This window comes from Mastigoproctus giganteus, chromosome 8 (assembly GCF_048544385.1).
Source record: "Mastigoproctus giganteus isolate SK-2022 chromosome 8, ASM4854438v1, whole genome shotgun sequence".
NCBI classification, from domain to species: domain Eukaryota; kingdom Metazoa; phylum Arthropoda; class Arachnida; order Uropygi; family Thelyphonidae; genus Mastigoproctus; species Mastigoproctus giganteus.
Window position 1 is genome coordinate 64509024 of NC_143582.1, and position 26593 is coordinate 64535616.

Consider the following 26593-nt stretch of genomic DNA (forward strand, 5'->3'; position numbering starts at 1 on the left):
TTTCAAGGTCATAAGCAAATACCCTGTAATCGCACGAGAAAGCAAATCTGAAACATCTTCTGAGAATGTCGCAAGCGAATTTTTTTCTGCTCATGAGAGAGGTTTTTCAGTACCAGCTTTGCACACACTTTCCTCATCAACAAATTTTCAGTCAAAATTAGTCTAACTCTTTCCCAATTAATGTTTAGTTTTTGGGCAATCATTCTAGTGGTTAGCCACCTATCGCTTCGAACAAGATCATGCACATAAACAATGTTTTTGTCATGTCAAGTCTTGGAAGGATGCCGAGAACGCTCAGCATCTTCACCGGATTCACGTCCTTCTCAAAACTGTTTTGTTGAATTGAAAATGCTTTTCAACGTGGTATCATTTCCACAAATTCTGGTCAACTTTTCATAAATATCCATTGACAATTCGGCATTTTTCACCAAAAATTTTATCACAACTCTTTGCTCTAAATAGCATCCCATTTTTCACGTAACACAGAACTCAAACATGTCTTTACACGAACCAACTTGTACAATGACTGAAGCGACTGATAATGTTTACCCTATGCATGCAGGTGTGGGGGAGTCAGGCTACACAGCAGGAGGACATAACGGTTTACAGGGTGGCCACTTTAACAGATACAAAATAATTCTCAAAACTTCATTGTCACACCTCGTAAAATCACATTTAATTTTAAATTATTCAGTATCAAATTAAAATCTGTATATCTTAACATTATTTTGGAGTAATAGATGTTATGCTGTGGTATTCTAGGAAACTTACCATAAATTTCACCTCTCCCATCGACATGATATCTGTTATCAAATCAATTTCCATTAGGTGATCAACAAGATCTTTCATGTGATTTCTCTATAATGGATTGTATCAACCAAAGGAATTTTAATATAAGAGAAAATGTTACCTCTTTAAAAAGTAACTGCACAAATGCTTATCTTATTAAGTGAAATTAAAAGTAATAAATTAAAATATTAACTTCTTAAATTATTTTTTGTAAATTAAATTTTAATATCAACTTGGATTAACTAAAATTAGAAAAGCAACTATAGACCATAAACATGAAAATTTTCTAAGTAAAACATCACATATACATGAAGAGATTACAATTAATGAATTCTGATATGTTTCTTCGCCCCACTAAATTTTGTGTATTTCTAAAGATATGATACTTTCCAATGTACAAGGATACTTGCAGCCCAAAAAAAAAAAGAAAAAAAAAAAAGATTTCTATCTCCCCTTTCTGTGGCACCACAGCATGGAGCTCTGTTAGTAGTTGTGAGAGTAATGTTATTTTACAAGTCTTCAGTTAAAATTGTGGGTTTTTTTTTTTTTTTTTATGTAAACCCCAAACACGAGAGGTATTAGAACCTATAGTACTTAGTATCGTGCTTGGGTTCGAGATTGAGAAGATGAAAGAAGATATTTGTTGACATTGGACTTGAACTTCTGTAGACTGTAATTTTCAGGAAATATGTATGAAGGAAGGTTGTTCCAGAAAATGGCAGTTGAATGAATAAACGAGGAAGATGAAAAGTTCGTTCTGTGAGTTTGAAGTTGGACAGTAAATGGATGTTGGCTGGTGGCTGCACATGTTCGGACTATTTTGAAAGAGAGCGAGAACTACAGAAGCCAATTCAGAAGAACAGTGCCCATGGAAGTATCTGTAGAAGAGGCATGCAGCAGAAACAGTACATCTATGAGACAGTGAGTGGAGAGACTCTGTTAGAGATGAATCATTAATTAACCTAACTGCCCTTTTCTGAATGGAATCAAGAAGCCTGAGAGAGGTTTTGGGGGCAATATTTGTAATGTACTTGTGCCAAGAGATATTAGAAGTCAGGGTTTGGTTTGGTTTTTTTTTAAGGAGCATTAGCAACTAAGGCCATATTGCTCCGGGTCATGCGGTGGTCATTCCCTGACCTTTCCGCATCCTCTGCATTTGGTGGTGACGGGCTCGAACCCCGGTTTAATCAAGAAGCGTGTGCTACGCACTGCTGCTCCTTCCCACCTGGCTTCGGAGGCGCCTTAGAAGTCAGGGTAATACCCAAAAGTGATATATCATTTTGCCTAGAAATCGGAGTGTCGCCAAAGATAAGCATAGGAGCAGAAGAATCCTTTTTGCGAGATATAAGACAAGATTGAGTTTTAGAACGATTGAAATCAACTAAATTGTCTTTGCCCCACTGGACAATTACCTGAAGTTTGGCATTTAAGGAATTGGTAGCAGATTTTCGAGAAGTTTAAGCTGATTGAGCAGGGCAAAGGTTTCTCAAAATGGAAAGTGGAATCCAATGTGCTATCATTGGCAAACCTATGGATAGGATTTCCAGTCAATGGAAGAAGGTCATTAATATACAAGAGGAAAAGAGTGGGAGAAAGAACTGAACCTTGGGGGGACACCGGCATTAGTGGAGAAGTTAGAAGACAGAGAGCCATCTACCATCAGAGCGATCAGAGAGAAAACTGGATAACCAATTACTAAAAACAGTTGGCAAACCATAAGATGCAAGCTTGTTTAGAAGACCATTATGCCAAACATGATCAAAAGCCTTTGAGATATCAAGAGCAACTACTTGTGTTTCACCGAACCACTGAATTAGTCCATAAATGGGTAACATAAGCCAGAATATCACCAGTGGATCGACACTGAATTAGTCCATAAATGGGTAACATAAGCCAGAATATCACCAGTGGATCGACACTGACGGAATCCATACTGGCGATTGTTGATCAGACGGAAGGTTTCTAGGTAGTTTAAGAGTTGGCGGTTAATTGCTTTCTCCATTACTTTAGAAAGAGTAGAAGTAAATGCAATGGGACGATAATTGGATGGGAGGGATTTGTCACCCTTTTTAGGAACTGGCTGGATATGAGCAAATTTCCAAGCAGAAGGAAAAACACCTTTGGAATAAGAAAGTGAAAAAACGTGGCAAAGAATAGGAGTAAGTTCAGGAGCACAGGTTTTGAGAACAAGTGGAGAAATACCATCGGGACCTGGAGCTTTCTTTGCATCAAGATTCGTCAAAATCCTTCTGACATCCTTTTGACGGAAGACTACAGGAAGCATTGAATCGAGCATGTTGGGAATGGTGGGAGATGTTTTACCAAGATCATTAATACGTGAGTTGGAAGAAAAATGGGATGCTAGCAGGTCAGCTTTATCCTTGGCTGAAGTGATAACAGAACCATCTGGGTTGGACAGAGGTGGGAGCAGAGATGGGCAAAAGTTGCAGCCAATAGCTTTGGCAAGAGACCAGAATGCTTGGCTACCATTAGGGAAAGAAGCAAGTTTTCTACTCTCAGCCTGTTCAAACTCTAGTTTGGACTGATTAATAACTGCTTTACAATTGTTGCGAGCTTTGGTGTGGGGAGAAAATGAAACTGAGAATTAGAAACAAGCCAATTACGATATGCAACATTCTTCTCTTGAACAGCCTTAGCACATTTATTGGAAAACCAAGGTTTATTTAAAGGACGAGATTTTAAAGTGGAGTGTGGGATAAAGGATTCCATTCCTGCAAGAATAATTTCACTGACACGATCTGAGCAAACGTTGACATCAGAAGTTTTGAAACAGTAATTCGACCAAGGAAAAGAAGAAAAGAAGTCGCGCAGGTCATCCCATTTTGCATTCTTGTAATGCCAAACAACAAGAGGTTGGGAATAGCTATGAGATAAAGGTTCCACTTGAGAAGAGACAATCACCAAGTAGTGATCTGAATTGCCTAAAGGACCTCTCACTTCGACCGTGTACTTAGAAGGGTTGTTTGAGAGAAAAAGATCAAGCGTATTGGCTGTATGATTAGGATTGTCCAGTATTCTTGTAGGTAAATGAACAATCTGTGCAAGGTCATTAGTAATTGCAAAAGCCTCAGAATCTCGACCAGCTGGGTTGGTGTGACCAGAAAACGGAAGCCACCTGGAGTTGTGAACATTAAAATCACCAAGGAAAATTACCTCACTGTTAGGAAAGTTGGAGTGGAGAAAGTTGCAAAGAGAGGAAGTCAAAGAGCTCCAAGTGATTAGTGGAGTTGGGAGAACGGTAGAGACAACAGATTAATTTGACACAATGAAGTAGAGAGATTTTAAGCCAGGGAAGATCAAAGAGAGGAGATTCCAAATTGCCAAGTCTCTGACAGGGAATATCAGAACGGACATATGCACAAGTACCACCTTTGAGGCGAAAGGAATCATACAGAGAATAATTTGGGCATCTGAGATGAGCAGTAGTTAAATCAACCGATAACTGAGATTCTGTCAGAAAAAGTACATGGGGTTTGGCAGACTGCAAGTGGAAATGGACATAGTTGAGATCAGAATTGAGACCACGTATATTTGTGAAATGAATCTGCGAAAAGATCTAAACCTGGGAGGTTTAGATCTTTTCGCAGATAAGCTTGCTCAATTAGTTTTACAATTCATGGTGTATTCAATAGTAAGAAAAAGTGAGTGGGACATGCTGTATGAAGTAATGAAATTTTTGGATATGGCGTACACACGGTAAGAATATACTCAGATCCTTGACATAACGTGGCCTCGACAATACCCCCCCCACATACACACTACTCGGACTCCTTCCAGTCACCATCTGGCAGAGTAGAGGTAGCAAGATTATACACTAGCTGATCCGGAAGCCTCCTAGAGAGTTACCAATAGGTTCGGTCCGGTGTACTAACTAGCGGCCGGCCTGCGAACATCGTTTTAGAGCTGTACCCTCGAAATGTAAGGAATATTGGATCTCGCCACGATGTTCATCATAACCTCAAAAGTCATCAATCATACTGCATGATAGAAGAGATAGGGAAGGGTTGACCGGAACTTAGCTCTAGAGACTAAACATGGGTTCCACCACTTCAAGCCTCCAATAAGCAAAGTGGTGGTATTGCACCGGTTGATGAGAGTCATCTACCACCTAGTAGTGCCTGGTAACATAGAGGGGCGGCATTCCTCCATGTGGTTTGGGTACCACACCTCGACCCCTGCTTACGTTGGTTCACACCTGGGTGGTCACCCACCATGTACGTATGTATGGAGGTTATACCCAAGATTACTAACAGTCCCACTATCGTGAAGGTGCAAGCAGAGGATTTAGCTGTCACAGACTGTCTGGACTTCGGCGAAATTGGGTCCACTTGACTTGAGTGTCACCCGAATATCAGTTCCATCAGTGTTTTAGACTCCCAGGTAGCAAGTACAGTGTGTCTGGCATATCTGAGAGAATGTCTGTGACAACCTCAAGGACCAAAGTGTTGAGTACCCTTCATGATTTCTGTCTTTACCAGTACAATGAATCAGAAATAACAAGTCCAAGTTCAGTGTATTTCATTCTGTTACAAATTTGGAAAAACAGCAAGAAATAATGAAACACTAAATATATTCTTTGAGGAACAAATGCTAAGAAAAAAGTAAACTTCTGAGTGGTTTGCACAATTTTAAATTGGCTGACCTCTTCAAGTTGCAGAATATAAGGAACATATCAGATGAAAAAATACAGTGTAATTCACTGAAACAGGTATTTCATTATTAACAACTTGGAAGAACTGGGACTTTCCTATCAAATATGCCAGTGCATTTTTAACGAAAACTGAACCTACAAATGAATCACAGCAAAATGTGAACCACATTTGTTGAGTGGTAGCTAAAAGCAACATGTGCAGGTGACTAGACATTCCATTAAAATGTCATTGTAAGAGGTTGGCTATAGGTTTACAGGTGTATTCAAAGAAACCCAGATAGGTGTGCTGAAATGTCAAGCACATAATGATTGAGCCTTTCTAATACTGATGGAGTTATGTAGCATGAATTTGTTGCATAGAATTAAACTGTTAATCAGACTTTTACAAAGCGATCATTTGGTGTCTTAGGGAGGCTGTCAGATTAAAAAATCCAGTAAAATGCAATGGTGGGGATTTGTTTTTCAACAACATACCTGCTCATACAAATCACTCTGTGCAATGATTCATAGCAAAATTACGTGGCCCTCATCCTCTATCTCCATACTATGCAGATCTAGACTCTCTGTGATCCCTCCCAACCACTAAGACTGAAATTTAAACTTAAAGGAATATTGTGAAATATTGTTGTTTAAAAAAAAAAAAAAAAAAAAGAGAGACACTGTAAAAGATACCAAAACAGGGGTTTAAGAATTAGCTTCTAGCAAAGGCAAAATTCCTAGACAGTGTACCTTACATTACAAGGGGAACATTATTAAAACTTACAGCAGGGGCATCTAGTTATATGAACTGAGCATTAATGAATAAATTCAGCTATGCTGCTTTATATATAACCTATCTTAATTCTGCTGAATTAAATTGAAAATAAGAAAAGGAAATAAAAAATAAACAGATAAGACATCAGTTATGTGAGAGAGAGAGAGAGAGAGAGAGAGAGAGAGAGAGAGAGAGAGAGAGAGAGTGTGTGTGTGTGTGTGTGTGTGTGTGTGTGTGTGTGTGTGTGTGTGTGTGTGTGTGTGTGTGTGTGTGTGTGTTTAAAGCCAGCCTTAAACATTTAACATTCCTTGTAAGCACCTTAGTTTCCAAATGCTGCAATTTGCAAAACTGAAGCCTTTCATGGTTCATTTAAGCTTTAGTGTCCTTGACTAATCTGGTTATCTTGCTATACAAAAGATAATCACCTCCTTGTCCCTGCTGGTAAAATTGCTGTATGTTGACCAAATGAGCTCTCCTAGTAACTTGTCTGAACTGCTCAAAGTACTTTATATCACTGTACAATTACTCATAGTTTCTTTTATTCTCCACCAGACAACTGCTATGTTATATTATGGGATTATTGCTATCCATATGAAATATTTTGCATTAATGACAGTTAGATGTTAGATCTCAACTGCCACTTCTAGGCCTACCTGCTTGACTTATCCATGACTTGCTGTAGTAGTATACCTTGATTCCTGTCATTAACCACACTCCCAACATCTGTAACATTTGGAAACTTAGATAACAAGCTAAACCTTTCATTTACCCATAGTGGTAAACTTGCCCCACTTCTAAATTGCTTGATTAGACCGGGGTTCGAGCCCGTCACCACTAAATACGGAGGATGCGGAAAGGTCAGGGAATGACCACCGCATATCCCGGAGCAATATGGCCTTAGTTGCTAATGCTCCTAAAAATCAAATAACAACAATCTAAATTGCTCCAATTTGTACAGCAGCCTTTCATATGAAACAGTGTCAAAAGCCTTACCTCAAATCTAAGTATATGAAGTTAAATTTAATTTTTGCATCCAGTTCCTTTATTACTGCATCACAGTATCTACTCAGATTAATCACACAAGAACATGCATTTACAAATTCACCCTCTGGTTTTTGTATAACTATATTCCTGTCAAGATGATTCTGCAATACTTCTTTAACTACTGACTACATTATTTCCTCTGGAGCAGAAGTCAAGTTTATTAGTCTGTCTGTAGTTATTCACTTCACCCTTTTATCTGCTTCCCTTTTGTGATTAAAAGAAACATTTGCAATCTCCAATCTATAGGGATCTCTCAAGAATCCAAGGTCCATTATTGTTTTCTGTATTTATAAATGATATTGATGATGGTATATCAAGCTTAATGTCCAAGTTTGCAGACGATACAAAGGTTGGCAGGGTTGTCAAGGACACTACTGACACTATGCTGCTGCAACAGGATGTGGAAAGGTTGAGCAGATGGGCTGAGAGGTGGCAAATGAAGTTTAACATTGACAAATGTAAAGTACTACACATGGGAAACAGCAACCCCACAATGTATCAACTGTGTGGTACTACACTTAAGGTGGTAGAGAATGAAAGGGACTTGGGGGTGGTTGTGCAGGCAGATATGAAGTTCTCTGAGCAGTGCAGACGGGCTGCAAGAGTAGCTCATGGAGTATTGTCAATGATATATAGGAATTTTTCCAGCAGGGATAAGGAGGTGATTATTCCCTTGTATAAGGCAATGGTCAGACCACACCTAGAGTACTGTATACAGGTCTGGAGGCCTCATTTCAAGAAGGATGTAGAGCTGCTGGAACGAGTACAGAGAAGGGCAACAAGATTAGTGAATGGAACAAAGGGGTGCTCTTACGAAGAAAGGCTTAAGTTTCGCAAATTACAGTGTCTGGAGACTAGGCACCAGCGAGGTGATCTGATAGAGATGTATAAAGCCTTGAATGGTTTGAGCATGCTCAATGCTGATGGGATTCTTCCTCTAGCTCAGAATAATCACCTGAGAGGGCATAAATTTAAATTGAGGAAAGACAGATGTAGGATAGACGTGCGGAAATTTGCCTTTAGCCAGCGGGTGGTTGGTTGGTGGAACAGACTTCCATCCCTTGTAGTGGAAGTTGATAGCCTAAATAATTTTAAGGCTCAGCTGGACAGGTATTTTGAACGAACAGAGGGGTGAAGTGGAAGTGGGTTTTTTTTTTTTTTTTTTTTGGCTGATGCTGCATAAGCTTGCTTTCTTGCATCAAATGCCTCTACTAATGCTAATGCTAAAGTAAAATTATAAAAAGTAAAATAATATGGTAAGTATACAAAATACTGTACAAAGCAATAAAGTTTTAATGTAGAACATTATATTACACAAAATTAAACACAAAAATATTACAACACAAAAGAAATAACTATTTTCGAGAAGTTTACTTGAAATAGTCCTCAATGTTATTTTGTTTTAATTTTGAAACTCGCTTTTGGGCCACATGATCTTGCAACCGCTTCAAGGTCAGAAGCTCAATAGCTGATGTGTCATCTTGTCTCTTGAAATAAATCAGTATCTTCTCCAGCATTCCAGTTGCTTCAGTGTGACTTGTGCCAGTTGTTTCCTCACACACTTCATCATCGCAGTTGTCGTCTTCATTATCTTGCAATGATGATGATGAGAATGTTTGCACGGTCTTCTTCAGTGAGGATCTGATGTCCTAGATCATTATCACACATTATCTATGGAGCAATGTCTTCATTTGTTATATCTGAACAACCCACTAGATGTTGAAATAACTGAACTAAATCATTACTGCCTCTCAGCACACCTGCTTAACTTTTCTAGATGCTGCAGCAGCAGCGTACTGTCATTAACAACACTGCCATCCTTCATATAATCTGGAAACTTGGACATTAAGAGTGATATACCATCATCAATATCATTAATAAATACAGAAAACAACAATGGACCCAACACTGAACGCTGGGGAACTCCACTAATAATATTAGTCCACAAAGTGCATTGTCTATTGATTGCCACTCTGTGTTCTCCCACTCAACCATCCCAGCAATTTGCCTCCAATGCGCAGCAGTCTTCCATGTGCAACAGTATCAAAAGCTTTTCTAAGATACAAACATATGATATCAAAATTATTCTTTGCATCCAGTTCCTTTGTGACCACAGCATAGTATCCAATAAAATTGGTCAGACAAGACTTCCCCTTAACAAACCCACAATGTGTCAAAGCTATAACTGAAGCCATGCTTCTTTAACCAGTGCCTCCATTAATTTCCTTGGAACAGAAGTTAAAGTAACAGGGCTGTAATTACTCGTGTCATCCTTTGAGGATTGGGGTCACATTTGCACATCTCCAGTCCATGGAAGCTCTCATAATTATGGCTAAGGGTTTGCTTACTTCCTTTATTGCCTCCTTTAATATAACTGGATAGATTCCATCCACCCCAGGTGCCTTTCTTATGTTTATTATCATTATTAGCCATATGGTGCAAGGAAGCCTGAGGCTTATGCCCTGAGAGAGAGAGAGAGAGAGAGAGAGAGAGAGAGAGAGAGAGAGAGAGAGAGAGAGAGGAATCACCAAGAAAGCAAGAAGAGAAGAATGATGATATCCAGCTCCAGATCCTGGGTTTGCCAAGCCCATACTTGCCAGATGTGATCCCTATGTTCAACAATTTCTCCTCCACTTTCCTCTCAGTTATTACAAGATAATCTAGTTTACTGGCAGAGTTAATACACCTCTGGCATTCCCCTCCCTGAATAACTCCTCATGTGTGAATGTAGATGCAAAATATTCATTTAGTTTGTTAGCTACCTGAGCAGGATCATCAACAGTTGAACCATCGATATCAAGTGGACCAATCTGATTCATCCCCTTCCTTCTAGAGGTTACATAAGTAAAGAGCTTTTTGCTGTTTTTCTTTGCATCCTTTGCCAAAGATTTCTCATAATCTGCCTTTGCCTGCCTAACCTTTGTGACTTGGTTAGAGACCAACTTATATCTATCATAGGCTTCTGTGCACCTGTTAATTTATATGGATCCCATGCATTTTTATTCTCTGCAACATGTCTAATTAGTTTTATGTATTTCTTAACTAATAGCATAACTCCTCCTCCCTTCCTATCCAGTCTATCCTTTCTGTAGACGTTGTACTCCCCAAATTCCAGTTCCGCATTCCTTATTTTGTATAATAAAATAAATTTATTTTGTACCATGCATTTAGAAGACAGATGATACTTATTGATAATAAAATAAGTAAATTTTCTGTTTATATTCTGAAGTAGTCACATATATTCTTGCACCCTTCTATTTAAATGTTAACAAGCAAAGACCATGCTGAGCAAAATTCTTCCCTATGAGCCTTGTACAGTCTCCACAGAGCCGAACTGATTGAATCTCTCCTACTGTGTCTGGGAAGAATTGCAGATACCTCTACATTTTAATCCTAATTCAAGACTTTTTTTTTTTTCAGAAAACATTTTTGTGGCCAGCTGCTCTACAACAGTCATTTTTTATTTATTCAGTGTATCATCAGCCTCAAGAAGATCATCACCAGTTATGCAATTGATATCTAGTGGACTAATGTGGTTCATCCCTTTCCTTCTAATATTTATATAAGCAAAGAATTCTTTACTATTCTTTTCTTTGTATTCTTAGTCAAGGAAGCCTCATAATCTGCCTTTGCTTGTCTAACCTCTTTAGTGACATGATTGCAGAATAGTTTACAATTACCATAAGCTTCTGCACCCTCTGATAATTTATAATTATTGCATGCATTTTTCTTCACTAGTGTCATCAGTTCATCTGCCATTCACTTAGGTCTAAACATTTTACAATATCTCTTAATTGGTATAAAAGCTTAATAGCTTCTATGATTAGGTCTCTGAATGTTTCCCATTTAGAATTTGCAGTTGGTCTAACTGAAAAGAATTTAAAAACTATCTAAGACCATTGTGGTTGCTTTTGTGAAAGCAAAATCCCTTCCCTTCACACTTGATAGTACTTATATCTTTCAAAATTAATCTCATTAAATCTCATATCAATATACCATGTTTGCCTCAATCTATATTGCTGCTCTAGTCTGAGGCATGCCTTTAACTTAAATTAAAATTACCACATGAAACTAAGTAGAATAATGTTATACTATTCCTAATTTATATGATGGTAGTATGTAGTATTCTATAAAATTACATTATATTATAGCTGTGTTAAAAAATCACATCTGTATTTGTTAAAAATTTACAGTTTACAGGCAATAAAAACACTTTTAATATTAATTATATTTCTATTATGTTAGATTACAGTAGAAACCCTTGCTAATCTGGATTGAAATATAAAAAATTCTGTTTGCAATCGAGTACTGTATTTTGAAAGACACACGGGATTTAGGAAGGTAGATGAGTCCCTCTGACTGCATAGAGAGAGAGAGAGAGAGACAGAACATACATCACACTGTCTTGCATATTATTCAGTCTTGTTGTTGACTCTGAGTCAGATGGGTTATTGCTTAAATTGCTTCATTTGCTACTTCTTTATACATATATATGTATATAAGTTAACATATTTTATGTATTATGGGTTTATATAATTGTTGGCTAAACCACAACACCATTTCATTATTTTTCTGATAGTCATGTCTTTAACGCTATCAAATGTGTCCGCAAAATCTAATAGTTTTCCTTTATTTTTTACAATGTCGCATATGGTTTGGTCACCAACATTATAACGGTTCATTAAAGATCTAATGGGTGCACGGTTTTCAAAATTTTGAATAATTTCAAGTTTTTGTTCAATCGAAAACAACTCTTTTGCGTTTACCCATCATTTTCGCGATTTCTATACAAAAAAAAATTGACACTCCTGACATAAATAAGGAAACAAAATTTTTGTCTTTATGCAGTGCGATGGAACACAACAATTCATGCGATGCATTAAAACAAACTAAGCATTTGTTCTCTTTCCATTGTTTTTTTGAGCAGTGGGTGTGAAGAAGCGGGGTTGGGGGGGGTTAATAGGTACATTCATCTCCACAATCAGGAATATAATGCCACTTCTTAATGCTTATTTATGACTTGCAAAACATCTGTTTATACCCATTCTATTTATTACTTGAATTTTATGATTTCCCACGGATATATATACATTTTTTTTACTTTGGAGTCTTGAAGTGTCCCGGTTAATCCAATCCCAGTAAATCGAGAGTCTGCTGTACAACTTCTGAGTCTTCTATTGATGGATAAATGTAATGTCTTTTTATAGTTTTTAAATAAAGGCTCTACAGTGATATTTTTTATTTATTTATTTTCATCAGCGCTACCTATATCATTAAATTTTCTATTTATTTGTGTTCTAAGTTTTTTTGCCTTTTAGGGATATCTTTTGCTTCACTAATCCGGATGACCTGTCCCCCAATTAATCTGAATTAGCGAGGGTTAACTGTACATACAAGAATATTAGATAGCATTTATATCATTCTTATATTAATACTATGAACAATGGTGGCAGAATTCTCCCTAATTAAGTTGTTTTTGAGCAATTTTCCAACGCCAATTAAGAAACAATTTTACCCACTTTATCAGATAAATACATATAATTGTACTGCTAATTTGAAACAAAAAGATAACAGAAATCAACAAATTTTTACTTGCTGATTTCTGTTATCAAACAGAAATCAACAAGTAATATCTTTGCTACCAGCTGATGCATAAAAAGTTGGGTTTGCATCCTTCATTATGCCATTCTAATAACCAATAAGCTTTTTCTTTCTAATGTACAAGTTAGTGTATTTGCATCATTTCTGTACATTCTGTACATTAGTAGTTATAAATTGGCATCATTAAGTATATCTCATATTGTGAATACCTTCACAACAAGTTTTTTTTTTTTATGTGAACCCCAAACACGAGAGGTATTAGAACCTATAGTACTTAGTACCGTGCTTTGCCATGGTATTGCACTACCTGGAATAAGTAACGCTTCACCACAGGAGAAGACTATTGTTACTTATTCTCAGTGGATACACCATCACCTATAAGGCACCGTTTCAGAGCTTACTGGCTCCTCATCAGTGGGTGGGCAGGTACCCTGGTGTTGCAATGATGACACCCCAGTTGCGAAGTATAAATCCACAATATGAGAGAAATGAGAGAAATCACAGAAATGATGCAAATGCACTAACTTATACATTAGTTCAACTATTTACGTAACCTGAGGCTTTAGCCCTAAACTATACCGTAATCTAAATTACTCCACACCATCAGGCTTCTCTCATATTGTGTATGGGTGATGGTATCCACTGAGAATAAGTAACAATAGTCTTCTCCTATCATGAAGTGCAATACCATGGCAACTCGTGAAGGTATTCACGATATGAGATATACTTAATGATGCCAATTTATAACTACTTATGTAGTTGGCTATGTACAGAAATGATGCAAATGCACTAACTTGTACATTAGTTAAACTATTTATGTAACCCGAGGCTTTTCTTTCTTAATTACTAAATTTACAAATGAGTCAATTTTTTAAAGAACTTCTAAGTAAAAACCAGTGATTAATCCACAGGTTCTCAAACTGTGCAATGCGAACCTTTGGGGAGGTGCCATAATTTACCAGGGGCATCACGGATGATGTAATAGTTTATGTAAGATTTCCATGGCAAACATTAAAAATCTATTAAGAATGACTTTTTTTACTATTAGATATCTACTACTATTTCATGATATTTTAAGAATAAATTAAATTTTAGGAATAAATAAATAATGCTTCAAGAAATATTTTACTGAAAATTTTGAAGAGTACATATGGATTAGCAATCCCTTCAAAACAAAGTCCCCATCAAAATTATCTACTGTTGAAGAAGAACAATTTATTGATCTCACATCAGACCTCACAATGAAAGCAAAGTTTTTTCGATATCTTTATATGAATTTTGGGGTTTAGCAAAATATGAATACCCAGAATGTAGCACTAAAGCTTTGTAACTACTAGTGCCATTTGTAAGTTCTTACCTTTGTGAAGTTGGATTTTCAGCATTAGCAGTCATTAAATCTAAGTACAGTCAGCCCTCGCATAACACGTGTTTACAAAAATTCAATCATACACGATTTATAAATAGGGGAACGATATCGTATATAACATGAACCGAATTTGCTTATGCACGATTCGCCTTTGTGTTTACAAGAAATGGCAGTCGAATGCAGAATCACCCCAACTGAATGCAACATGACAGCAATAAAGAGAAGATTCTGAAAATGTATTTATGTTTTTTATATCAGTGAAGGGGAAACGCTTTTCGCCATAATAACGTAAAACCCACTTCCAGCTATCGGTATTATCGAAAATGCAATTAGATCGACTTTACTACCAGTTTATAACAGATTCCACTAGAAGAAACGCAGCTGGAAATAGTTTTTATTGTTTTATGGTAATAACCCCCAGAAATGTGCTTTAGTAAAATGTGAGCTAGTGAGGTGTTAGTGTGTTTCTGCCTTTACGGTGTTGCTTATTCAGTTGCTACACGTGCGCGCGCAGCTTTGTTTATGTGTATCAAGCGTGCCTCCTCATTTTGTAATTGTGCTTTATTCCCTAAAAATGAGTAAAATACTTAAAAGGTGTGAAAAGGAAGCGTCCTGGTGAAGATACTACAGATTCAGAGAGAAAAAGAAAAGCAATATCGATAAACAGAGGCGGACTGGGTCAAAAATTCTTACCTGGGAAAATTTGTAGCGGCTTGATACTAGCGTTTATGGCCAAAATCACACCAGCCTCCTGCAAACCAGGGTTTCCCTGGTAAGGCTTATGGTCAGACCACCTCTGTTGACAGAGGAAAAAATATGAAATTTTGAAACACTTTGAGCAAAATTAAAACCATGTGATATTGCACGTGCTACTGGCCTAAATGAGGCAACACTGAGAATTAAAAAGAATGCAGAGAAAATAAAAACAACTTTCATAGCAGGAACAACGCAAAGTGTAATTAAAATCCATTAGATCAAGACAAATTTTACTATGAGTATTTTGCATCTACATTCACACATGAGGAATTATTAAGGTTTGAAAATTGCAGAAGGTTATCAAATTGCAGAACGTTATCAAATTGTAAGCAGGATACTTAATGATTTTGTAATAACTGAGAGCAAAGTGGAGGAGAAATTGTTGAAGTTAAACATAAGAAAAGCACCTGGGGTGGATGGGATCTATCAAGTTATATTAAAGGAGGTGGCAAAGCAACTAAGCAAATGCTTAGCCATAATTATGAGAGCATCCTTGGACTCAGGGGAGATTCCCATGGACTGGAGATGTGCAAATGTATCCCCAATTCACAAAGGGCGATCGAAGGGTGACACGAGTAATTACAGACCAGTTAGTTTAACTTCTGTTCCGGGTAAAATAATGGAGTCACTGGTTAAAGATGCATTGCAGGATCATCTAGACAAGGTTGCAGCAATAATTCAGACACAGCATGGGTTTGTTAAGGGAAAGTCTTGCCTGACAAATTTGATAGGATATTATGATGTGGTTACAAAGGAACTGGATGCAAAAAATAATTTTGATATCATATATTTGGATTTCAGGAAAGCTTTTGACACTGTTGCACATGGAAGACTATTGTACAAATTGGAGCAGAATGGTATTAAGGGTAAGTTGCTACAATGGATAAGAGGATGGTTAAGTGGGAGAAGACAGAGGGTGGTAATCAATGGGTGCTACTCTTTGTGGACTAATGTTATTAGTGGAGTCCCACAGGGTTCGGTGTTGGGTCCACTGTTGTTTTGTATATTTATCAATGATATTGATGAAGGTATATCAGGCTTAATGTCGAATTTTGCAGATGATACCAAGGTTGGCAGGGTTGTTAATGACACTAATGGCAGTGTGCTACTGCAACAGGATCTAGATAATTTGGGCAGATGGGCTAAGAAGTGGCAACTGAAGTTTAACCTTGACAAATGCAAAGTACTGCATATGGGTAGAAGTAACCCCACAGAAACGTACCAACTGTGTGGTACTACACTTAAGGTGGTAGAAAATGAAAAAGACCTGGGAGTAATTGTGCAGTCCTGGGAGTAATTGTGCAGTCAGATATGAAGTTTTCTGAGCAATGCAGACAGGCTGCCAGGGCAGGTCATGGGGTTTTGTCAATGATATATAGGAATTTTGCTAGCAGGGAAAAGGAGGTGATTATCGCTCTGTATAAGGCAATGGTCAGGCCATGCCTTGAGTACTGCGTACAGGTCTGGAGGCCTCATTTTAGGAAGGGCAACAAGATTGGTGAGAGGAATGAAGGGATCCTCTTACCAAGAGAGGCTTAAGTTCTGCAGTGGCTGGAGACTAGGCACCTGCACAGTTATCTAATTGAGGTGTATAAGGCCTTGAATGGGTTGAGCACGCTGAATTCTGATGGGATCCTTCCACTTGTTCAGATTACGAACCTAAGGGGGCATAAATTCAAATTAAGAAAAGACAGATGTAGAATAGATGTGCGGAAATTTGCCTTTAGCCAGCGGGTGGTTAATTGCTCGAACAAACTTCCATCTGTCGTTGTGGAAGTTGACAGGTTGAATAAATTTAAGGAGGAACTGGACAGGCATTTGGAGGGAATGGTGTGATTTTTTTTTTTTTTTGGCTGATGCTGCATAAGCTCATACACATGCTTTCTTGCATCACATGCCACTACTATTACTACCACTACTACTACTACAAAGAATTGGAAGAGATGGAATGGCTGTCATCTGTTTGTATAGAAAATCAAACAAAAAAACAAGTTTGCTTACGATAGAAGCAAAAGCATTAGCAATATTTTATTACGTAATAGTTGTAATAAAATACTTACGTATTTTATTATGATTATTTATTGTGTTTGGTAATGTTTTGGTTACAAATGTGTGTTCAATCTTGGGTGGTCGGCACCTAACCCTATTTTTCCAATAGGGCCTGTTATTTATATTGCATGATTTTGCATTGCACGAGGATTTCTAGGAACACAACTATCATGCTATACGAGGACTGACTATACAGATCAAAAATGTTGAAAAAGAAAAACATGTTGCCATTTCGAAAATTATGCCTAGGTTTGATGAATTATGCAATAAAAAGCAAGCACAAACATCGAATTAATGTTTTTTTTTTAAGAATAAAATAATATCCAGATTATTATTTCATGAATTAATAATTATTGTATTAACATATTAAAAATAATAAATTGCACAATTATAGATGTTTTACTTCAAGGGAGGGGGCCGGGAAAATTTTACAGGTTAAGGGAGGCATGGGTTCAGAAAGTTTGAGAACAGCTGGATTAATCTAAAAGTCATAGCATTTTTACAGTATAGCATACTCACACTTTTCTTTGTTTTTGAATTGTATTTGTTGTGTGTAAGTAAAATATCAATATCACCACTGGATGGAAGACCTAAATGTAAATGAAATAAATAAATCTATAAGTTTAAATTTTTAAATCTCAATTTCATGATATTTTAAGAAGCAATTTATACGTGTAGTAACATAATACAAGGATTCTCCAAAAAGTAAGGTAATGCAAGTATTTGTGAGAAGCAGTTTAATAATGCTATTCTAAAATTATATGACATCAGGGTATATATCTGTACTATTTTTTAACATACTGTGCATTGATCCCGTCATGGGATGAGATTATCTATATCCTTTGAGAAAAAGTTAAGGCTCAATCCTAGTGGCCAACAATGTACTTCATGCTGAACATAAACACCCAAAAAAAGTGCCCACCTGAAAGATGCCAATTTAAAGGCCCAAATATACGAATGCCTCAAGGAGTCAAGTCTAAACTGTAGGATAGACACTCAAATGCCTCCCATCAATTGTGTTGCAACTACTGAGGCAACAGTGTGAGGAGGTAGCACTGTCATGCAACAAAGCCACACTGTGTTAGGAGTCCTCGATGTTTGTGGCAGATCTGACTTCACTTTCTCCAGCGTTTGACAATTCTTGTCAGCACTGATTGTGGACCTATGTTCTATTAAGTCAATCGAAAGAATGTTGCCATAATCCCAGAATACTGGTCATAACTTTCCATGCATTCAATATGGTAAATCTTATCTCCCCATCACAATACTGTTCAGCAGCTCACTGTTTCATTACAGTAATGAGTCAACAACTTCACATTCACATGATCATGCATGCTGTCTTGCCAACTGGTTGGTACCCAGGTGCACAAACTTTAAAGAATCCAAGGTGCTGGGTGACAATCTTACATACAATTGAGTTGGGCAAATCAACATCTTATGTAATTTTTTGAATTTTTACACGCCTGTTTGACAAAACACTTTATTCAGTGCTTCTGATTTCATCTGATCAGCTTGTTGAAGGTCTGCTACTGCTTGGTTCATTAGAAATGTTTACATGCCAATTTAAATGTTTACAATGGATGATTGTTTTCTACAGCAGCATGTTTGGGAGGCAACTAGAGGGAGTAATACTCTTGATCTGATTATCAGTGTGCTGAAGTGAGATTTACTCAAAGAGGTAACTACCATCAAGGAAAAAGGGAAGGGTTTTTGCTTTCGTAAAGGTGACTATGGTGGTCTGATACAGTATTTAAATTCTATACGGTGGAATCAACTGATGATGTTACCAACAGCAAATTCCAAATGGGAAGCATTCAAAGAATTAATCTTGGAAGCTACTAGGCTTTTCATACCAACAAAGAAATATTGTTCAAGATTTAGGCCTAAATGGATGTAGGATGAACTAATTAGACATGCGACAGAGAAGAAAAATGCATAGGATACATATAAATTAATATGTGACACAGAGGCTTATGATAGATATAAGCTGGTCTGTAACCAAGTTACAAAGGAGATTAGCCAGGTGAAGGCAGATTACAAGAAATCTTTGGCAAAGAAAGCAAAGAAAAACAGCAAAGAGTTCTTTACTTATGTAAACTCTAGAAGGAAGGGGATGAATCAGATTGGTCCACTTGATATTGATAGTTCAACTGTTGACGATCCTGCTCATTCAGCTAACAAACTAAATGAATATTTTGCATCGACATTTACACGAGGAGTCATTCAGGGAGGGGTATGTCAGAGGTGTATTCAACTCTGGCAGTAAGTTAGATAATCTTGTAATAACTGAGAGTAAAGTGGAGGAGAAATTGTTGAAGATAAACACAAGAAAGGCACCTGGGGTGGATGCAATCAATCCAGTTATATTAAAGGAGGCAGCAAAGGAAGTAAGCAAACCCTTAGCCATAATTATGAGAGCTTCTTTGGACTCAGGGGAGGTACCCACGGGCTGGAGATGTGCAAATGTGACCCCAATCTACAAAGGAGGATCAAAGGGAGACACAAGTAATTACAGAACTGTTAGTTTAACTTCTGTTCCAGTGAAATTAATGGAGGCACTGGTTAAAGAAGCATTGCAGGATCATCTAGACAAGACTTCAGTTATAGCTCGGACACAGCATGGGTTTGATAAGGGGAAGTCTTGTCTGACTAATTTGATTGGATACTATGATGTAGTTACAAAGGAACTGGATGCAAAGAATAACTTTGATATCATATATTTGGATTTTAGAAAAGCCTTTGATACTGTTGCACATGGAAGACTGCTGCACAAATTGGAGCAGTCTGGCATTGGAGGCAAATTGCTGCTATGGATAAAGGGATGGTTGAGAGGGAGAAGACAGAGTGGTAATCAATGGACTGCTCTTCGTGGACTAATGTTATTAGTGGAGTCCCTCAGGGTTCAGTGTTGTTTTTTGTATTTATAAATGATATTGATGATGGTATATCAATATCATCAATATCGATATTGATGATGGTATATCAAGCTTAATGTCCAAGTTTGCAGACAATACGAAGGTTGGCAGGGTTGTTAATGACACTAATGACAAGTACACTGCTGCAACAGGATCTAGAAAAGTTGAGCAGATGGCCAGAAAGGTGGCAAATGAATTTTAACATTGACAAATGTAAAGTACTACATATGGGAAGCAGCAATCCCAGAGTAACATATCAACTCTTTGGTACCACACTAACAGTGGTAGAGAATGAAAAGGAACTGGAGATAATTGTGCAGGCAGATATGAAGTTTCCTGAGTAGTGTAGACGGTCTGCAAGAGTAGTTCATGGTGTCGTCAATGATATACAGGAATTTTTCTAGCAGGGATAAGGAAGTCATTATCCCCTTGTATACGGCAATGGTCAGGCCACACCTTGAGTACTGTATACAGATCTGGAGGCCTCATTTTAAGAAGGATGTAGAGCTGTTGGAATGAGTACAGAGAAGGGCAACAAAATTAGTGAATGGAACAAAGGGTTGCTCTTATGAAGAAAGGCTTAGGTTTTGCAAATTACAGTGTCTGGAGACTAGGCACCAGCGAGGTGATCTGATAGAGGTGTATAAAGCCTTGAATGGTCTGAGCATGCTCAATGCTGATGGGATTCTTCCTCTCGCTCAGAATAATCACCTGAGAGGGCATAAATTCAAATTGAGGAAAGACGGTTGTAAGATAGATGTGTGGAAGTTTGCCTTTAGCCAGCGGGTGGTTGATTGTCTGGAACAAACTTCCATCTGTCGTTATAGAGGTTGATAGCTTAAATAGATTCAAAGCAGAATGTGGAAAACATTTGGAGCGAGTGGATGGGTGAAATAATGTTTTTTTTGTTTTTGGCTGATGCTATATAAGCTTGCTTTCTTGCATCATGTGCCTTTGCTAATGCTAGAGCTAATGCCTCTTCTTGAATTCATTACACCAAAAATGGACTTGTTTCTTTGACATCACATTGTCCTCACTGGCAGATGCAAGTTAATGATGAATTTCACTTGGTATGTCACTCTTTTGCAAGCAAAAATCAAACCATGATGCACTTTTCATACTTAATCATAATATCATTGAAAATGTTAATTTGCTTTACTTACTAGATGTAAATAAAAATTGAACAGCAGCACCATCCCTTTGAAGTCTTCAGAAGCAATATATTCATACCTTGACTGTCTTGTAATGTAATAGTTGTAAAATTATAAGTCTTCTCACAAATACCTGTGTTACTTTTCTTTTCAGACCCCTCCTGTATAAACTTATTTTAAGATAACCAAGTTCATTTCCAGGTGAGCAATTAATTAACACAAGAATTTATCAAGGGAGGAGACAAGATAAAAACATAGATGAAGTGTTTTAAACAAGTATATGAGCCATGTCTCATGCATTTTTAGATCTTGCACAGTTTAAACTGTGTATGATCTAAAAATTACTTTATCTATTTTACTGTACAGAATAAAGTGGAAGGAAAGCATTTAAGCTAGAGAGAAAAACAACAAAAGCCAGACAAAGCATAGAAAAATAAGAAACCCAAACAGATGAAAAGAGTTAAGGGGGAAAAATGTCAAAAGAAATATTTATTAAATTAGACAATATATTAAGATATTAATCATCCAGGAGTATGTATGTAGATCAATGTTTTTCATTTGTAGGCACTGTGGAGTATATATGTTGATCTATGCAGACATATGTTCTGAAAGTTACTTCAATCAATTTGGTAATGTACAAACTGTTTTGAAAATGTTTCTAATATGTGTTGATATCTCTTATCTGTATTTCCAACTAGCTTTAAGCACAGTTTATATGGCAGAACAAAAACAGCACTGAAAATCAGAGGAGATTACACTTTTTGGCTGTCTAACTTAGGCTTAAGGAAGTTGAAACTGAAGTGAAATTTACATTTAGAATTTGATAAAATCAAATTAAGTAATATATAAATAAATATATGTGGAGGATATTACTGCATATAAAAAAAAAAAGAAAAAAAAAGCCATGTAGGAAACGAATATGCACCAAACATTTCCTATCAACTTAAAAAAAAAAAAAAAACTCTTCTTATACTACATTCTCAAAACTAAAGAATATCAAAGACAAGTTGATACAATATAGTGACTGGTATTATTTATCTATCAGGGAAGATAATTGCTATAATGTATCAATTTTTATTTTCTTTATTGTGATAATAGAAAGTTACTCTTTCACTACCATTTTTGTTTTTCCCATATGTTTTTTGCACTTTGTAGGCAGCCCATCCTGTGATTTTCCATACTGACCATCCCACTCTCCGTCTTATGCTCCTACAATTTTAATTACAACTTCAACTCATAATGATATTTAATTTCTTCACATTAATTAATGTAATAAAAAACAAATACACCTAATTCTGTTTTTACACAATAGATACATTCCTGAAAAATACGTGTAAAGAAATACATTGTATTTATGGAAGAAAAGAAGATTGGTTCCGGATCTAAAAAACACATAAAAATATTTGTTTTAAGCTTATTATTTTATTTCAACAAAATACACATGTAATAATATGTAATGAAAATGTATTAAAGTAAATTTGTATGCATATAAAATGAAAAAAATTCTTCATGAACAAAAAAGATCTGTTTTACACATAAGAAGATTTTATTCATTTGCACTTTCTGATAATAAACGGCGTATACGTTTGTGTACGACTGGAATATCACTGCTATCACTAGAAATGTTGTGGACATCGTCTTCTTCCTCTATTAATGAAATTCTTTCTGTGATCTCTTGAGCAAAATCAGCACGAGTCTCCTCTGATGCTGATGTTTCACCGGTTTTACGAACAAATTCAGTTATTAATCGTTGTGTTCGTGTTTTGGTTAGGCTGTTATATAATTCTCTGTAAGAGGCTGTCAACAACTTCAGTTCACGTTGAAACTTCCAAGCGCATTCCTCATTAGGGTCATGTTTGACAAAATGATTAACCTAATTTTCTGGCCAGTTCTAGACCTTCTTTTATTAAATCTGCATTTAGAACAGGATCATTTTCTTCATTATCACTAAGTTCTGCGGGATAAGGAGTCCCAAGGACAACCTCTAATATTTCATCTTCGCTTAGGGCTTTGTCGGTTAACAATTCATCAATATCTTCAAACGATAGATCGTCGAATCTTTCTCCACCAATTTTGTGTGCCATTGTGATGATGTTGGGAAATTCGATCGTATTAGGGATGAAGGGATCTTTGCTTTTTACATATTGTGGCCAAACCGCTTTCCAACACGCATTTAAAGTTGCTGGTTTTAATTCAGTTAACACACTAATCAAACTTGATTGATACAATCCATAACTGAGAATTTCTTCCACACATCAATGACTTTTAGTGTTTCATCATTGTTTGTCCAAAACGTGTTGGAATGTTCGTTTTACTGTTGCAATTATACCTTGGTCTAGCGGTTGTATCAAAGATGTAGTATTAGGTGGCAGAAATAAAATTTGTACTTTTGGGTGTTCCAAGACAGGATGGCCGGGTGCATTGTCAAGAATCAAAAGAACTTTAAATTCGAGAGCTTTCAAATTCATATAACGTCTGACTTCTGGGACGAAACATTTGTTGAACCATTCTGTAAAGATAGAAGTGGTCAACCCAGGCCTTCTTGTTTGCCATCCAGTGAACAGGCAGTTTATTGATATCTACACCTTTCATTGAACGTGGGTTTAGGGCTTGATTTACCAGCAGTGGTTTCAACATACGATCTCCTGAAGCGTTGGAGGAAAATAATAAGGTCACACGATCCTTAGCTACCTTAAAACCACCAGCAGTTTCTGCGATTTGGCTACATACGTTCTGTTCGGCATTCATTTCCAGAAGAAACCAGTTTCATCTGCATTCCACATTTGATCAGGAGTGTATCCTCCATCTTCAATAATTTTTTGCGGGAATACTTTAGTAGCCGATTCACCTGCAGATGCAGTTTCACCTTTAATTTTTATATTATAAAGAGCATTTCTTTTAAGAAACCCTGTCATCCAACCTGTACTCGCAGAAAATTCATACTTTTTGTTTAACTGAGATGAAGTGCTTAGCTCCTTTTCTTTAATCTGTCTGTAAATTCTTAGTGCTGTTTGCTTGATGGCATTTCCATCTACTGGTACTCTTTTTTGTGGCTGATCTTCTATCCATATTACCAGAGCCTTTTCCATTTTTTTCCTTGACAATATCTCTTGTATATGATGATGAATTAACACTTACTTTTGTTCCAGAACATACCGACTTCCTAATTGCAGCTTCATTTTTCTTAATAGTTCTTACGGTAGCTTCATGTACACCAAAATGCTTTCCTGCAGACGTAGCCCCTTGTGCAGTTGCAAGACGATCTAAAATTTGAATTTTAAGTTCCAAAGAAATCGCTTTCCTTTTCATTTTGGTAATAGGTGAATTATTTGACATTATATAAGGGCTACCGAAAAATATCTGTTATAATTAATAAAAAAAGGTATGAAAAATTTGTAAACTTATAATTTATTGACTATTGGCAAAATTAATAAATTTATATGTGCACAAATTTCACTAATGATTCTTTCACTTTGAAATAGAGCTTACTACTAAATGTTCTCTGAAGATACAATGCATGAATACCATAGATGTGCACCAAATTTAATAAAAACATTGATGATTCATAGATACCTAGACTTACACATTGGTAAACAAAAGCATGCGTTTCAAAACGCACACACTAGCTGTTATCCAATCTATTGGTGTGTGTAATATAGAAATGATACTAATATGTCACAAAAAAAAAAAAAAAAAATTTTTCTTAGAATTTAGGCAAAAAAAAGAAAAATTCATAGAAATCGTGTTAAATCAAAATGACTCGCGTAAAAAGAGAATGAAATATTTATTTTGAATTTGTGTTAAATCAAATTCGTGTAAAAAAAGTTTGTGCAAAAACAGAATTAGGTGTATATGATGAATACCATATCTATACCATGCATTGAACTGATATACTGTTTATTACTTATGCAGGTGTGCAGAGTGATAAATATCTTCCTTCCAGACATATTAAAACATTCACCACATATAGTAAGATGACTTGAGGTTCTGTTTTTGACTGAGGTGTCCCTTTGTCATGACAAAAACAGAATGGGACTCCAAATAGTTCTGTTTTCCACATTTTATTTAGAAGTTACATGAAAATTTTCATGTAACTTCTAAATAAACAGTCAAATAGGATTTCCTCTGCTGTGCGCAGCAAAATTATTAAGGTCTGGCTTTGCATGGAGCATATCCTCCTGGACTTACACAACAAGCATGAAAAGAACTAAGGCCAAGCTGGAGACCATTACTGAAGGGTGTGGAAATCAAATGCTACAGGGGCCCCTGCTCTTACGTTGATGACCTGGGGAACCCTCCAACCGAAGATAGTGTCAAATAAGACACAGAAGCAGAAGAAAAGAACCTTACTAAAAGAGCCTCATTTGGTTCTATTGAAACTGTCTGAATCCAACCTGTGAGGCAGCAAAAACAATAGTAGTCTCCAACCTATCAAAAGAATTAAAAACAACTAAAATAAAATCAATCAGGAAAACCTGTAATGTAGGGATCATTACTGAAACAGCCTCGAAACAAGATACACAAACCATCATGACAAACACAAATTGCTATATTGGGCCTGAAGGCTGAAATCTCAAAGGAAAAGGGTCCTTCCATTATCATCTTCGATGTGAATAGAGAAATCACTCCAGAACAGATTGCCAAGGAGATTACACAAATGAACCTTCAAGACATCTCTGACTGCTTCGATCCCAATGAGATGTCAAGCCCAAGTATCGCACTAACACAAAATCTACACCTCTATGCAACTGGGTGGTCGAACTGTCACCCCAAGCTGGCTTTGCCTTAAGACCACAGAATCACATCTTCATTGGATGGGGGAGCCACCGCTTTAGAGAGCATGTACCTGTACCAAAACGTTTCAGATGTTGCAGATTTGGGCACACAACCCACACCTGCTCCCAGGCAGAGATAATCTGTGGCTATGTGCCCAAAAGGGACATAGCTTCAACTCATGTCCCAACAAAGAATCTAATCCAGTCTGTGCTAACTGCAAGAGCACCAAGATGGAAGCTAACAACTCAATAAGAAATAGTAATTGCCCAATCTATATCAGGGCCAGGAGGTTCAAGCAATGAAGAACCAATTATGGAGTTGCGGAAAAAAGCATATAATACCAATTCGTTGAAATTCCTTCAGAACAATGCTCAATGTGCCCAAGCAATTGTAGATCAGATAAGACTAAAAGCTAATGAAGAGAATATAGATGTAATCCTCCTACAGGAGCCCTGCACACGCTGAAAACTTGTTGGGGCTACCCTCTAAAATACTAAATTATCCAAGCAGATGATGATATTCCATGGGCAGCCATTGCCATCTGCAATCCGGATATAAGTCACAAAGATCACCTCCCTCTTCTCTGCCTGGGGCGTTGTGTGCCCACATCACCGGCCCTCTTGGAGAATGTCACATTATTTCCATATCCTGTCACCCACAGGAGGATATTATGCCAGCCATTAGAACCTACAACTAGCCCTAACTACCCTTCCCAATTCC

The 26593-nt window shown here is 36.9% G+C and overlaps 1 protein-coding gene across 4 annotated transcripts in view; it reads right to left on the minus strand.

The window, feature by feature from the left end:
* Positions 1-26593, minus strand: part of LOC150081578 (DNA polymerase beta-like) — a 235180-nt gene that overhangs the window by 49810 nt on the left and 158777 nt on the right. For 3 of the 4 annotated variants that reach the window (XM_090379432.1, XM_090379431.1, XM_090379435.1), the window contains exons 9-10: positions 17551-17621; positions 772-858 (exon numbers count right to left, since the gene is read on the minus strand). In XM_090379432.1, the coding sequence (XP_090235558.1) occupies positions 772-858; positions 17551-17621 (158 nt within the window). The remainder of the gene's footprint in view (positions 1-771; positions 859-17550; positions 17622-26593) is intronic. The other variant, XM_090379433.1, reaches the window with a different exon arrangement.